This window comes from Eschrichtius robustus, chromosome 7 (assembly GCF_028021215.1).
Source record: "Eschrichtius robustus isolate mEscRob2 chromosome 7, mEscRob2.pri, whole genome shotgun sequence".
Classification (NCBI taxonomy): Eukaryota; Metazoa; Chordata; class Mammalia; order Artiodactyla; family Eschrichtiidae; genus Eschrichtius; species Eschrichtius robustus.
This window is the reverse complement of record NC_090830.1, coordinates 126,541,761-126,556,371: the sequence shown is the minus strand read 5'-3', so window position 1 is coordinate 126,556,371 and position 14,611 is coordinate 126,541,761. Positions and strand designations below refer to the sequence as shown.

General features: G+C 35.2%; 1 protein-coding gene across 1 annotated transcript in view; it reads left to right on the top strand.

The window, feature by feature from the left end:
* The window catches only part of RAB11FIP2 (RAB11 family interacting protein 2), a 38,611-nt gene extending 26,266 nt beyond the window's left edge, over positions 1 to 12,345 (top strand). Inside the window, exons 4-5 of the mRNA XM_068548633.1 lie at positions 4,666 to 4,711; positions 10,520 to 12,345. Of these exons, the coding sequence (XP_068404734.1) occupies positions 4,666 to 4,711; positions 10,520 to 10,747 (274 nt within the window). The 3' untranslated portion in view covers positions 10,748 to 12,345. The remainder of the gene's footprint in view (positions 1 to 4,665; positions 4,712 to 10,519) is intronic.
* Positions 12,346 to 14,611: the final 2,266 nt, after the last annotated feature.

The following is a 14,611-nucleotide window of genomic DNA, read 5'->3' as shown; positions in this document are numbered from 1 at the left end:
TGTAAGATTGTTCAAGGATTAAGTGGGTTAACATGCAAAGAAAGTCCTCCCAAAGGTGCTTGGTACCATGGTTAAAGTCCAGTAATACCAGTCGTTGCTAGGCCGGTGTCATTACTCTCTGCCCTTGCTTCGCTGTAAATGGTGTATTTTTCTTTTCCTCTTTTCAGACTCATTAAAGGTTTTGTATTATGTTATAGTTCTCAGTTTACACCCCTCCCCCTCAACTACATTTGTCACCAAAGTGAAGCTCCAGGTCTCCAGAGCCCACTCTGTCAGCTAAACAAGAAGATCAGTAGGATACTCTCCTTTGAAAAGAATTAATGTCCGAAGTTCTTCTGTGATAAAGTTATACTTATTTCCTGTACACCATAAGAAATTGAATGGTGTTTAAGAAAGTTACTCCTCCACTCCGCTTTCCTCTCTTTGCCCCCCGTCCCAGACAAGCAGGACACCTCCTGAATTTTGCAAATAACTTGAATTGACTTATTAAATACAAAATGAGTCAAGTTGTAGGCCAAAGTGGACTTAGCTTTGTAATTCCAGCAGTAACAGGGCTTGGAAAGAGGTAACATGGAAGATTTAATAATAGTTGTTTTTAAATGCCTTGGAAAGAACTTCAGGTGGTGTTACGTGACTTCTCCTTGGAAGATTTAAAATCCTAGAGCCAGCAGTTTACACAGTTTGCATTGTCTTGTACTGACAAGGCAGCTAGTTTTAAAGATCTTTGTTCTTCTGTGGGCTTTTTTTTTTTTTTTTTTTTGTCATGACAGACTTTTTCACTGTTAATAGTCTCTTCCCTTTCTTAGGTATTCTTGCTTCAAAAGAGAGCAAAAAGAGTTTTAAAAAGAGAAAAGGAAGGACATAGAAGAAAACTCTGATCACTGACAAATGCTTTAGTGATTTCTGTAGTGGTCAGTTTTATCACTTTATAAATGTTGGTTTGCTTTTCTGGCTTATCTGTGGAAGACCAGTCCATAGCAGAAATTGAAGGACAGTTTCAAGTTTCACCAATTTACTTACTCAGTATTTATCCTAACTTCAGAGTAAATTAATGTGACGTTAGTGAAGAGATACTAATGATTCCTTGAAATACATTTGAGTACTGTTAATTTTAAAATTTAGAGTTTACCAGGAAAAATTCTTTAAAATTTGGAAATAGCACAAGGTAAAAAACAAGCTTTTATTAAACCTAAAAACTTCAGAATGTTAAGGTAAAAGCATTTTATTAGTTTAAACTATTTTTAAAAATATGAATTTAAAAATATTTTTATCAGTCTCAAAGTTACTTTAAAAGCCTCTGCTGCCACCGAACTCTTCCAGTTCTGATTTCAAAAATTAATTTTTTTGAATTCTGAAGTTTAAATCTGTGTAGACTTTTTCAGTGTGAGCATGTCTAAGTTTATTTTTATACCTGATTAAAAACACCGTTTTCCTTAACCTGTCAGCAACTCAGTTGAGCAGACTACGTTATTCAGTATCTTGTCTGACATGAGGAAGCAGTCCAAAAAGAAAGACAGCACAAATTGGTGCCACACTTCGATAGAGACATTTTTCCCCAAGCGAATTCATCCAGTTCAGTTAACTGTTTTTTCCCACTTAAGGACAGATCAAAAAAAGCAGCCGTGAATGACTGAGTTGGTCATGTATTTGACACGCCGGTTTGTGAGTATAAAGCCGAACACAGGGGAGGAGTTCTGCCTTTAGATTCCAGACAATGGCCAGTACCAGAGCCCTGGCCTCAGATCGCTGCACTGGGCTGCTGGAGAGTGTGGGTGAGCTTAGGTTACACCCAGGTACAATGGCAAAGAGCTGGGGCTCGCTGTGCTCCATACCTCTTTCCCTTACAGTTGTGACCATTCTTGAGAATTCTCAGACACTTTGCAGGTTGTCACTGAGTTTCACTTTAGTCCCACAGGCTAAAGCCGTTGGATAGTACATACGGTTAGGTTTGTGATTTTGATAAAATTTTTGTCCTAAATGTCTGTTCCTTCAAAACTCTTATTATAATAAATATAATACCAGCATTTCTATTTCTCAGTTCAATAATTTCTTCCTGAGACATATAATGAAATTTATACAGTCATAATACTGTTTACTCTTCAAGGATGTGATAGGATAGATATGAAACATCTAAATAACATTTATGAAAGATTAAATTTGTCAAAAATGGCCTGTTGCTCTATGGACCCGCTCTAAGAGCCTAATCTTCTGCATGACAGCCCTTCAAGGGCTCCCTCCCATCCTGCTGCCTGCGTGCCAGGCTCCTCCGTGTCCTGCAGTGGCACCGCTGTCCGGCAGCCCCAGACAGCGTGTGTCTTCAGAGGCCTCTTTCTCTGGCCTGCCGAACCTAACCGTCATGTCATTTTAAGTTCTACTCTTTCCTTGACTTAGTAGACCTTCCTTGACTAATGCTGCGATAGAACGTTTCCTTCCTCTGGGTGGTCTAAGAATTTAACTCTCAGGAGTGCTCTCGCCCTGCAAGGGCACCTCTCCTGTGTGCTTACTCAAAACATCGGATTAATCCGCGTGTCCTGTGTGTGCAGGGCTTCAGCAGTGCGGCCTGTGCTCACTAGGTAGATCTATGAGCAGAACACAGGGCTAGGACTGTGTCACCTCCAACACTCACCCACTGGACGACCTCACACAAGCTACCTAACCTCTCTGTGATTCATTTCCTTCTTTTGAAAATGAAGATCATACCTACCTTAAGGGTTGTGAAGATTAAATGAGTTAATTTTGGTAAAGTGCTTAGCACAGTATCTGGCACTTTCTAAGTGCTATGCAGATGTTTATTAAATAAAATAATTTACTGAACATGTTCTGTCCGTTAACCACTGTGCTGAGTGCTTTACACGTGGTCAACTCATTTAATCTTCCCAGTAGTCCTACATGGTAGATCCTGTTACCATCCCCATTTTACAGAGGAAGGAACCCAGACACACTCAAAGGCAAGTAAGTAGAGGGCAGAACCAGGATTTGGGTTCACACCACCTGGTTCCAGGGCCCTCAAGCACTTCTCTGCCTGTAACCAGTACAGTGTGCCGTTAACACTGAATGTAAATCAGTTTGTCCTCGAGAATGTCACAGTCGGATGGAGAGAGATGCAGCAGAATGCGTTTCTTGACCTATTAGAGAGCAACGTGCTGTGAGATCACGGGGCAAGGAGAGATTAGTCCCATTGGTCCCTGATGTTGACCTCCTTGGACTGAAAATCAGGGAGGCTGGGAACCGTGCGTGTTATCAGCTGCTCCCCCGGCACTCTAGGCCTAGGGGTACCACAGGATAATGTATTTTGGGTTTGTATTTGTTTTCTTTTAAGCCACTTTTCTGTCAGGCTTTTGAGACTTTGCCGGTACAGTGACTCTAGTCTGGGACCATGCAGAACACCATAAACACGGTGAGGTACAGGGAATGAGAAAATGTGTCAGCCGAGTCGGCCTGTAAATGGTGCATCGTAGGTATTTAAAACATGTTTCGATCTTCCCTACCATGTCACCCAGCTCTACTGAAATACCAAATTTATCCACAGGAGTTCTGGGTAGAAAAGGTCAGCAACCGGTTCTGGAAGCTAGTACTACAAATCTTAGTCATAACAAATGAAACCTTGGATATGTGAGAAATTCTCTTGAGGTGGTTGTACATGCCTGCATGCCCTGTAGGTTTACAGCTGGGGATATGTACTTGTAATAATAGGTACTTCTCAGTGTCCAGACTTTTTGTGCATACAGTCAAAAGTTTTAAAAGTGAATTTCTTCAAAGGATTCCAGTTATTTGGCTGATAAAGCACAGATAATGAAAAAATATATTTTACAGTTAAGTCTTTTTTTTTGGAATAAAAAGGTTCCTAGGACAGTAATGCTTTGTAGAGGTTCTAATGGCTGATACTCTTAAGTGCAGGGTAAAAATTAAACTTGAATAGCAACGATGAAATATTTACTCACCAGATGGCTTTGAAGTTTAGCTTCTTTTTGGTTCCAGTCGCCTTCCTAATGGACATGTTTCAAAGAAGAAAACGATTATAGCATTCAGCTGTGATGTTTTCGTCCTGTGTGCATGCAAGAAATCCATTTTGTTTTGGTCCATTTGGGTATTTAAATTTTGAAGACCAGCTACTTAGAAATTCATTAATGACAGAAATGGTTCACACAGCTCCGAATTCATTCTCCTTGATAGGATAACATTTAAAGGTTAATTTTTCTAATACCTATAGAAATAATTGCTTTAAAAGATTGCTTCAACTCTTTTAGTCTACAGTCTTCCTAACCTAAATTTATTTAAGTCTCTATAGTTTTATATCAGAAGGCCTAAGGTAAGTGGGTGTGTGTATATAAAACGAATAATAACATTATAGAATTTAATTTTATAAAATATCTCACTAGGTAAAATCGCTTATATTTAAAGATGTTTAGAAACCACATGTCAGAGGTACAGTTCTTCAGTTCTAATAATACTGAAGGGTTTTCCTTCAAAGTTGAAAATTGTAGCTGCTTTAGATTGTTTAGTAAATATTGTTTTTCTTTTACATCCTGGATTAAATTTCACTCAGGTAATGTAGGAGTTTAGAAATTGTTATTGCAATGTTGGTTAAAATGTTCTGTTTTTATGTTTCCTCCCACGTGTACTGTGATACGCTTTTAACATTTATGTTTGTCTTTTATTGCTCAGTTTTCATATGAATCCGACAAGTAATGAAGACCTCAGGAAAATCCCGGTAAGTTGCAGAGGGGGTTAGAGAATTACCAAAAACCAAGCCACAAGCTGTCTTTCTGTCTGGGGCACATTTCTAAAAAGGCCTCTGTCTCCTTGAATCCTTCAGTTACCCACAGATTATAGCTTAGTGTGATGATTTAGGGAGAAAGAAAAAAAGCAAAATTCAAACTTTATCTTTAATATACCATAGGGTGTGACTTATGTATGATCTATGGAAGTGTACGCAAACATTATAGTTATAATTGAAGCCAATTTAGAATATACAGATTTTGTTTGCAGACTGTTTAAAAATCGATATGAAAGCTGTATGTCAGGTCAACATTATAGTTGTGAAATAAGAGCATGTGGAGAAAGCTAGCATTTTGTTACTGTTGTTGTAAATCATGTTGAGGGGAGAATAAACCTGCTTGTGAACATTTAACAGTAGGAAGAGCTTCCTGGCCAGAGACCCATCTAACCAGGAGTGTGTGTGAAAGATCCTTTCGGACACTTACCTTCCAAGTCAGAACAAAACCAAATATATTAACAGGCTTCGTAGCGACCAGCTAAATTAACGCACATATTTTGCAAGGATTATTCAGATACCTTAACTTCATTTCATTGTTATTTGAAGTCCGGTTTTCGACCTCTGTTCCGAGTTTCAGTACATCTTCAGTCTATTCTAAATACTATACTAAGCCTAGAGAGAATAAGTTGCTTTACAAAAATATGGTCACATGTCTTGGTAGGAAACTAAATTCTCACTGAATAACAGAAAAATAGAGCCTTTATTCCAAGAGGCTGGTGGTTGCTGTTTGAACCATCTGTCCTTAATGTGTGTGATCCAGATGTATAATAAGAATTTTTCAAAGCAATAACATATCACAGTCTTCTATGGTGTGATAGGCTGAGAAGAAACCATGGTGTTGTGTAAACCGTTCTAAATGCAGTCATTTGTCTTTAAAATGGTAGAAAGAAAACATTGAGAGGCAGAGGACTTTGTACTGTGTTTTTGCTGTTTTAATGTACATGATGTGTACGTTTTGATGTTTCATAAATACTCAAGTCTTTATATTATGGCAGACTGGCGAGAAACGTCAGAATATATGAAGTCAGCCTTTGATCAGATAGTAAAATGAATTCTATCAGGCGGTTACTTAATCTCAAACAAAATGCGACATCAAAAAATCGATTTAATGTGCAGCTATTGTTTATTAAGTAACCTTAATTACAATTTCTATGTGCTTGTAAATGTACTTTTCCAAATCTTGTAATTTATTGCTGTAAAAGCATCCTTAGAATTCTTTAAAGAAATAAAATGTGAAAATTGTTTTAGTTAAGGGATTTAAAGGTGATAAAAGAATCCTTGATGTGTGATTATTTTCCTCTGGAATACTAACTATTCTAAATGACAGTTAAAGGATTACTAGGTGTTGTTAATTTACTGCAAGATACAATTAAGAGGAGAAAGCTCATCCTCATACTGATCGTTATTGAAAAAAAGTATTTGAACAAGTTTTATGTTGAAGATTATAAGATGTTTGAAGTAATTTACGTTAAGTTCTTCAATAATAGCTGTTCACCAAGTTATATTTTTTTCCCCTTCTGGACATAGTATTTTGTAATTAAGTTTGTATGTCTTATATGCTAGTGCCAACACCTGTCTGTGAAAGCAGTGTTTAAACAGGAGCAGTAGCCAGTTGAAAGGGCAGTGTGAGCTCTTTAAGGCCTAATTAAGAACTGAAAGGGAGATGAAGGGAGTAGCACAAAAGATGTGAAAGTAGCTGAGATGATATTCCCAGAGCAAAGTTCCTCATTAGAACAATAATGAGATGATCAGAGAATGCCAAGCCTTCATCTTATCTCTCTCTCTCTCTCCTCTAGTTGCCTTGGATGTCAGTTAGTACCCCACCAATATTTGGTTACCAGGGCAACCTTTCTTTAAATCTTCAGTTATTTTGAGTCTTGATAATTTGCTTTTGTTGAAATTTAAATATTGTAAAAAATATACATTTCCTAGTTTAAAAGGCTAGACTGTGAGTAAAGTAAAAATAGATCACTAGTAATTCTCAAAGTATTTTGCACAACTGTTATTTAAAATTCCAGTTAGACAACTTAATGTAATAATTCTGTTCTCTCACCCAACTCTTATTTTCTTATATCTGCATATGGAAATTTTTAACAGAGTTTGGGTAGGAATGAAGAAGGATTGGTTATGAAAGGGGAAGAGAGAAGAAAAATTTACATTAAATTTCAATATAAGAAGACATCTTAAAAACATATGTGCCATCTATATCGAGTGCTAGAGGAAAAACTATTGAGTACTTAGGAGTCCCATGTTAGGTTATTTGAGTCTTTACCAGTTTGGAGATTTCTCAATTTTAGTTTTTCCAAGAATAGTATTAAAAGTATCTTTTGAAAAAATAATTCATTTTTATATTTGCCTGAGAGTTTTCCTCTTTAAGCAAAATAATTTTTGTAACTAGAAAATATTTTAATTTCCTACTGTATTAGTTAATATTAATCTTTATTTTATTTGGAATTATATCAACAAACAGAAGCATAGATGTATTTATTGAGTATATTAGTCAATTTAAGAATCTTATGCCTAAAATTAGAGGGTTTACATAATTTTCAAATATGGGATAAAATCTGGAACTAAGCATAAAACTGTTTTTAATTATTTTATATTCTTTTCCAGAATATAGTTTATAGTACATGTGTTTCTAAGATGTTTTTTTGCATAAAAACTCGATGCAGAAATTTGGGGTAAATTTTTCACATAAAAGGACAAATGGAAAATTTATTGAAAAGGTCAGAACTGTATTTCCAAGAAATCTGTTTATCCGTAAGTATTAGATGGTTGTGAGGGGGAAAAATAAGCCAAATAATGGATTTGTATATTCTAGATTATGGCTTATATCTTAAGTGTTGAACAATATTGTGGGATAATAATTGATTATTTTGAGAGATTAAATTTTAGATTGATTTGTATCATGGCATTAATTTAAACCCCTTATGTCAAAATAAGAATTTTTTTGACATGTCTTCCATCCTCATTGTCTGTAGAGAAATGTTAAAAAATTATTTTAACTGCATTCTGTGGTAGCACTGGTATAGTGTTAAATGTAACAATATAAATGATTTTCTAGCTGCATATTATCACTTAATTAGTTTGGAGAAATCAGTTCATATATGTATAATTTGATTAAGAGAGGCTCAGTCTGATGCTATTATTATGTTAAATTAAGAAAAAAAGTAAAACAATCAATTGGTAATGAATCCCATTTAGTTTAATTTCATTAATCCCTGCAGTTCTCACAAGAACTGCTATTTTTCAGTAAATATTGTATTAGAAAAGTGAAATCACATTAGTTGGACATAATCACTTTTTTAGAATGCGGTTCTGAAAAACCTCTTTGCAGACCAGGAAATGTTAGAGTTGATAGGGACCTTAGAGAACATCTCATTTATCAGAGAAGGAAAGTGAGACTTAGGTGGGTTTCTGTCTCAAATTTGTGCAGAATTACTTAGGTTAAAGTAAGAAACTTTAGCTTACTTTTAATTGATGTTTAAAATGTACTTAGCTCTATGGTATGTCTTATCTTTTCTACAGAAACCTGCTGAGTATAATAAATGTCAATAGGAATGTGCTTAGGAAAATCTAAGTTTTGTATCTCTAGACTACTTATGACCAATTAAACTAGTAAATAGGTGTGCATATTTATTCTAACAAAAAGTTAATTGATCTGAACGAGAAGAGAATAAAAAGTAAACCAACACATATCTCCAGAATTGTCCTTTAATTGTCGTAAAGCAATATTCTGAAATGTTTTGGGGGACAAAGGTAATCTAATTCATAAAGTTGTATCTATACCCAGTTTCTAATGGTAAAATAAGTCATTTTTAAACTTCCTTTTAGCATCCTCTCTATTCTGTTAATCTAGTAGAGGCTCCTCCTAACTTTTGTCTTTACTGTTTAAATAGCTTTGTAACTAATCGCATAGCTTTGTAACTAATCGCGGTCCCTCTAAATGATCTTACCCACTGCTGCCATTTTCCTAAAGCTTAGCTTTAATCATCTTTCCTCTGTTTAGAAACCTTCAGTGGGCTTTCTGTTTCCCATAACACTAAGTGTGATAGCATCAGACATCCTTGATGGTCTGTTTGGAACCCACTGTTTCAGCCTCTCTCTCTGTGCCCTGCCCTGAACCTTATTTCCCAGCCGTACTCCACTGATCACCTTTATTGGCCACTGTGCCTTGAACCTTGCTTCCTCCTTTGAACAAGCAGAGCCACTGCTTGAGATGCCCATTACGCACTTCTGCCTGGCAAAATCTTTGAAGGCCTAGTGCAAGCTATATCTTCTGTGCAAAACCTGAGAGACTCTATGGATTGGAGAAGTTTTCAGCCAGGCATATTGTTTTGCCTTTATCCTAGAGAAGGGAGTGTGCTTGGGTAACACAAACATCAAATTGGTATCTGTGCTCTAGCTTGTTTCTCTGGTGCAGCAAAGTCATGGGGCCTGGGGAGGAGGGGATAAAAAGTTACACTTTGGCTTTACTGATGAAAACTCCTGGATGCATAGCAAATTAAAATAGATCCTGAAAATGAATACAGACAAATTTAATTCTTATGACAAAAAAGGAAAAAAAAGACCTTTCTACGTTCACCAGTCCTCGTTCTCCATCCACCTCTGAATAGATTAGATACTATTAGTCCTTAAGAGCAAGGCCAATTTCCTCAGTATTTTAGTATATTTTCCTTGAAGCCAAATGGAAATGTTTGGAAAGAGAGTGATGAAAACCATTTTAAGTTGTTGAATGTCGTGATAGAACTATATATAAGAAGGCATAAAGATTGCTACTTTATATTTTGGCGTTATATTTTACATAATGAAACATCTAAATATGCACTTTAAATAGATGATGTTACAGTGCCTTTTTGATTAAATTTCTGAGAAATACTTTTCTTTTAATATTAGAATGCTTTGTAATGAAAATGAATTGAGTCAATGCCTTTTTTTTGGTTTATGTTTGTACCTTTGTGTTAAGAGAATTTTCACCAATAGAATAAGGTTAAACAAAATAAAGTAAGTGAAATGGGAGAGAATGCAGATATACTAATCTTAAGTGTTAGCATGACTGTAGTTGAACTCTTGAGTTTCCTGACAACCAAGGCAAAAAGGGAAATAAAATAAATTGTATAGGCATTAGTACTAGGAGGAGAAAATAGACTAGTTACTCAGAGGAGAAAAGGTTCTATTTGCCTATAAGTTAAAAGAGTAGTTACTCCCATGGAGCTTCTTATAAGGGGTGCTCATGGATTTAATTCTGAATGCCATCAACATTTCATAGCAAACTGGAGGGGCAGAGTTGATATTGCTGTTTCTTGTTACCATCGTCAATAAAAAGGCAAAGGCATAACATTAAACTATAGTTCAGAGGGAGCAAGTCCACGAGGACTAGACTAATATCCAAATGTATAGTTTTCAATAGCTTCTAATATTTCCTAAAGTTAATTCTTGCAGATCTTTTGATTTTGTCTATTTTAATTATGTTTATTATTGAACGTTTTATCTCTTAACTTAATCTTAAATTACATGGTCAATTTCTTATATTTAAGAATTTAGAGTTGTGATCAAGGCTTTGGTGGATCTGCTTTAGTCCCTTCCTCAGAACTGGCTAGCCATTCTGTGAACTGTCACATTGGTTCTAGCCAAGGATAGAGAAAAGTTTGATGAGGGTTTGAAACAGTTGAACTTCAGAATAACTCACAATTTGCCCCTGATGTGCTACCTATTAAAGTGACCGTCTTTATCCTATTCTAGGACAGCAACCCTTTTGATGCCACTGCAGGCTATCGTAGTCTGACCTACGAGGAGGTACTACAGGAGCTGGTAAAACACAAAGAGCTCCTTAGGAGGAAAGACTCCCACATCCGGGAGCTGGAGGACTACATCGACAACCTCCTTGTAAGGGTAATGGAGGAAACGCCCAGTATTCTCAGAGTGCCATACGAACCATCCAGGAAAGCTGGCAAATTCTCCAATAGTTAATAAGCCAATGGTACTGCGTTTATAATTGGGGAAAAAAGAAAGGAAGAAAGAGAGAGAAAAAATAGAAGAAAAGCTTGTTACTGAGAGAGACCGCACTATCAGGTTTTGTTACATACTCTCCTTCATTGTGAAGAATCGTTTCACCTGTAAATATTAGCAGGGACTATCAAGAGTGACCTTTGAAGTGAGCTAAATAATTTAAACCTTTCAAGTGAAAATGGGCCAGATTCTCGTGAACAAGCAGTTCCTTAGGATTCACTTAGGTGCTGGTGCCGGCCCACTAATCTGCCATAGGCCTAGAAGTATCTTCAGAAGTACATGACTTATTCCTCAGGAACAGGTTTCTCATCAAGCAGAATTGATACTGTGGTTGGTTTCTCAGAAGTCAATTTGTACAGATTAAGCTGCAGGAATACTGCTCATTATAAACACTACTTAAAAAAAAGTTCATATTTTATACACATATATGTACATGAATAATCTGTTCATGTATCTTTGTGTATAAAATACATGCATATACCTCATATATACATGTGTTTTTAGAACATTTAAAGACAACTGGTTGCCTCTAAAATTAGGATACCAATTAGGATTTCTTAATTTGAAAATATATGTGTGCTCTATCAATGCAAAACAAATCATCATTGCTACTATGATGGATTGTTACACAGAAGCTGCTTCAAATCACTCTTGACTGTGTGAACCTTGGTTTCAAAATAAGCTGCTACTATATATTATTCCAGCATCAAATCTTTTCTCTTTTTCCAAAAGTGATGATCTAAAGCCCCTTTTTAAAGAACGATGTATTTTAGGAAACTTCATTAACTTTGCAACAGCATGAGTTTCTTGAATTAATTTTTTATCTTAATACTTGAGTTTTGTTTGAGCTATAAGCAGAAGATAAGCAAACGTGATTTGTTGAGATTCTGAATGTCTTTAAAATATTCAGTACTAGCAAAGAAAATATTAGGAAGTTATATCTGAAGATAATTTGGAGGGGGGCCGGAAAGTAGGTGATCATTCTGATGCCTGATAATCCAAAGCAATGAACAAATTCTAGGAATGAAGAATTAGGCTTGGTTTCAAGTTACATAAATAATGGAACAGATGGTTGCATTTGGTTTCTGAACCAAAGTAAGAGTTACTAAAGGAGGGGTGAGTTTTTCGAATAGATCTTTACTAGCACGACATTTTACACTATTCTACAGCCACCCTGGAAGAATAAATCAGTATCACAAAATTGTGTCAGCTTTGTTTTTAAGTCTGCTCCCCAAAAATGTTGACTACTCTCATGAATTTTCTTTATATATTTGTACAAAATTAGTCTTTAAAGTGAAAATGATATAAAAATATTACTAATCATCTGCTGATTTTTTAACTTTAAAAGTCTGAAATACATACTATGAAGTACTGAATCTGTGTTTTCTAAAGGAAATTTAAGATGAAAAATTCACCTGTATATGGAGACATATATTCCCCAATCTTTTACCAAATGCATTTCTGCCTAATATTTATCTCTACTAAGACTTCATTGAGAGTTAAATACAAAGCATATATAATAGTTTTGCTCAGTTTAATATTTTGAATCAGATAATACTTGGCCAAGCTTATATTCACAAGCTAAAATCCCTTATTATTTGTATTTTTCTGAGTTTCTTCAGTTTTTCTATGAGAGCATAAATTTTGAAATTCTGAAAATTCTTCTGAAATGCAAAAAATTAAATAATTTTTAATAGGAGACAAGGAAAAATAGCTTTCACCAACTTTTTCCTCCACTTCTAAATTTCTGTAATAAACCTCACAATCTGGTATAGAATTTTATTTTCCCATTTGAGGTCTTGGTAGTTCTTTTTAATATGGTGCCATTTTTAGTTAACATTTATTAAATGTTGCACAGTTCTTAGTATTTGTTTTTTTCTGTTGTTAGTATAACTGAGGCTCTTCTTACACTTTTAAAAGTACTAAAATCCATGTGTTTGCAGTATTATGACATTATCTGCAGGTATTTTAATATGCTTTGGCCAAATTTACTCTTTATAGAATGAACCACGATGCCAGTGTTGTACTGGGGATATGTTTTACGTAAATAGAGCTCATGAAAAAGTATGGTTAAGGGACTGCCATTCTTTTTATGAGGAAATTCATTTTTAAGGAGGATTCTTTGCCTGTATAAAAACTGTTAAGGATTAGGCTTATCCATACGTTAATGATTTGGTTATAACTGCATCAGTATTTTTATCTTTAATTCTGAGACAAGAATTGTATTGAAAACTGAATCTGCATTTATCACTGCCCGAAATGTTCTGTTCCGATGTTTATGAACTTTCTTTCACTCGTGACCTGGAATCAAACTGACTATATATATATTTTCATAATCAATCGGTCAATATAAGGAACTAAAAACAAAAAGTAAAAATGAGTTCCTAAGTAAACATAACAGTGTTTCCTGTGTTTGTGGGCAGAAGTGCAAATAGAGTAGTTTTAATTTTTAGCGTTGTAGAAAAAAAGGCCAAAAGATCACATTAGTTTATTTTTGCAAACTATAACTTTTAAGTATTCTAATGGTATATTTTGTTAGTAACTTAGACAAGGAAATAAAACGTATGTACTCATTAAATAACGTGCAGCACAATAGACTTATAGACAGAGTTTACTTTTGCTTTTATGCTTAAAAAAGGCACGCTCAAAAATATTTCCACCAATAAGAGGATTTTTTTAAATTGCAGAGTTTATAATAGTCTCAAACCTGTCTTAAGCTAACATACTTCTGTTACATAATTAAAAATATTTCTGCCAATATTTTTAAAACAGTATAGTTTTACAACCAGCTCCCCTCCCAGTTCTAAAATTCAGCTTCAAAGTATTGAACATGACTGTCCTACCACTCAGGCTTCAAGTTCATTTATTAAATACCAGGGAATAAATCTTAGAATTGTATATAAAATGGTGTGTCACCCATTCACGAAAAATATTTAAGTGTTGCTTTTTGCTGCTGTATTCTGCATTGAGCCTAGTTTTGCCATCCTCCCATGAATGTAGTATTATCCATAGATTATACATAACTACATCTATTGCTTTTAGCAGTAAGTGAAGATTTCGTTGTAATTTTCCAGCTGTGAAAATGTTGCCTATATTTAAAGGGTTTCATGAATGGAAACCTAAGTAAAACTCAGCTCGCTAGTGACAGACTTGCTTTCCTCACATCCTTCACCAACTCCTCCACCCTCACACCCCACTGCCTACCACCCCCATAAGGGTGCTTGTTCTTTAGCAAGGAGAATCTCAAAAAAAAAAAAAAAAGAAGAATTGCTGTCTTTAATATATCTAGAAATTGTTACACTAGAACTTTTTTTCCCTCTTAGGTTTTTAGGAAAAGCAGCCTACCTTGGATTTGTAAAACAAGGTGAAACTTTCTGATGTCTGTGTGCCCATATGTCTTATAGATATGGTTGGTGTCACTTGAGTGTGTGTAAATGAAATATGAAGCATGCTCATTCCCTCGATCTCTTTGAAGTAAAAGGGAAAGGATCGCAGTGCTGCTGGTTCATGATTGTTCCTGGAAGGGTCTGTCAGCACACACTGAGAGCCCCCATTCTCACAGATTTATAAGTTTAATAATCCAGATGCAATCATTAGAGGTATTTAATATGCAATAGGTAGCATCTTAACTAATTAATCCGCATAAGAAGGGTTTTCTGGTGTATTTAGTAAGAAGTGTAGAAGCTCTTCAAGCATTAAACTGGAGTTGACATTTTATTTCATTTATTTTCCATGTCAAAAAATACACTCTTACAATGGAATTGAAGTCTGTAACAAATGATACATTTGGGCCTGTCAATCTTCGATCTTAGGGGTGGTTTGATT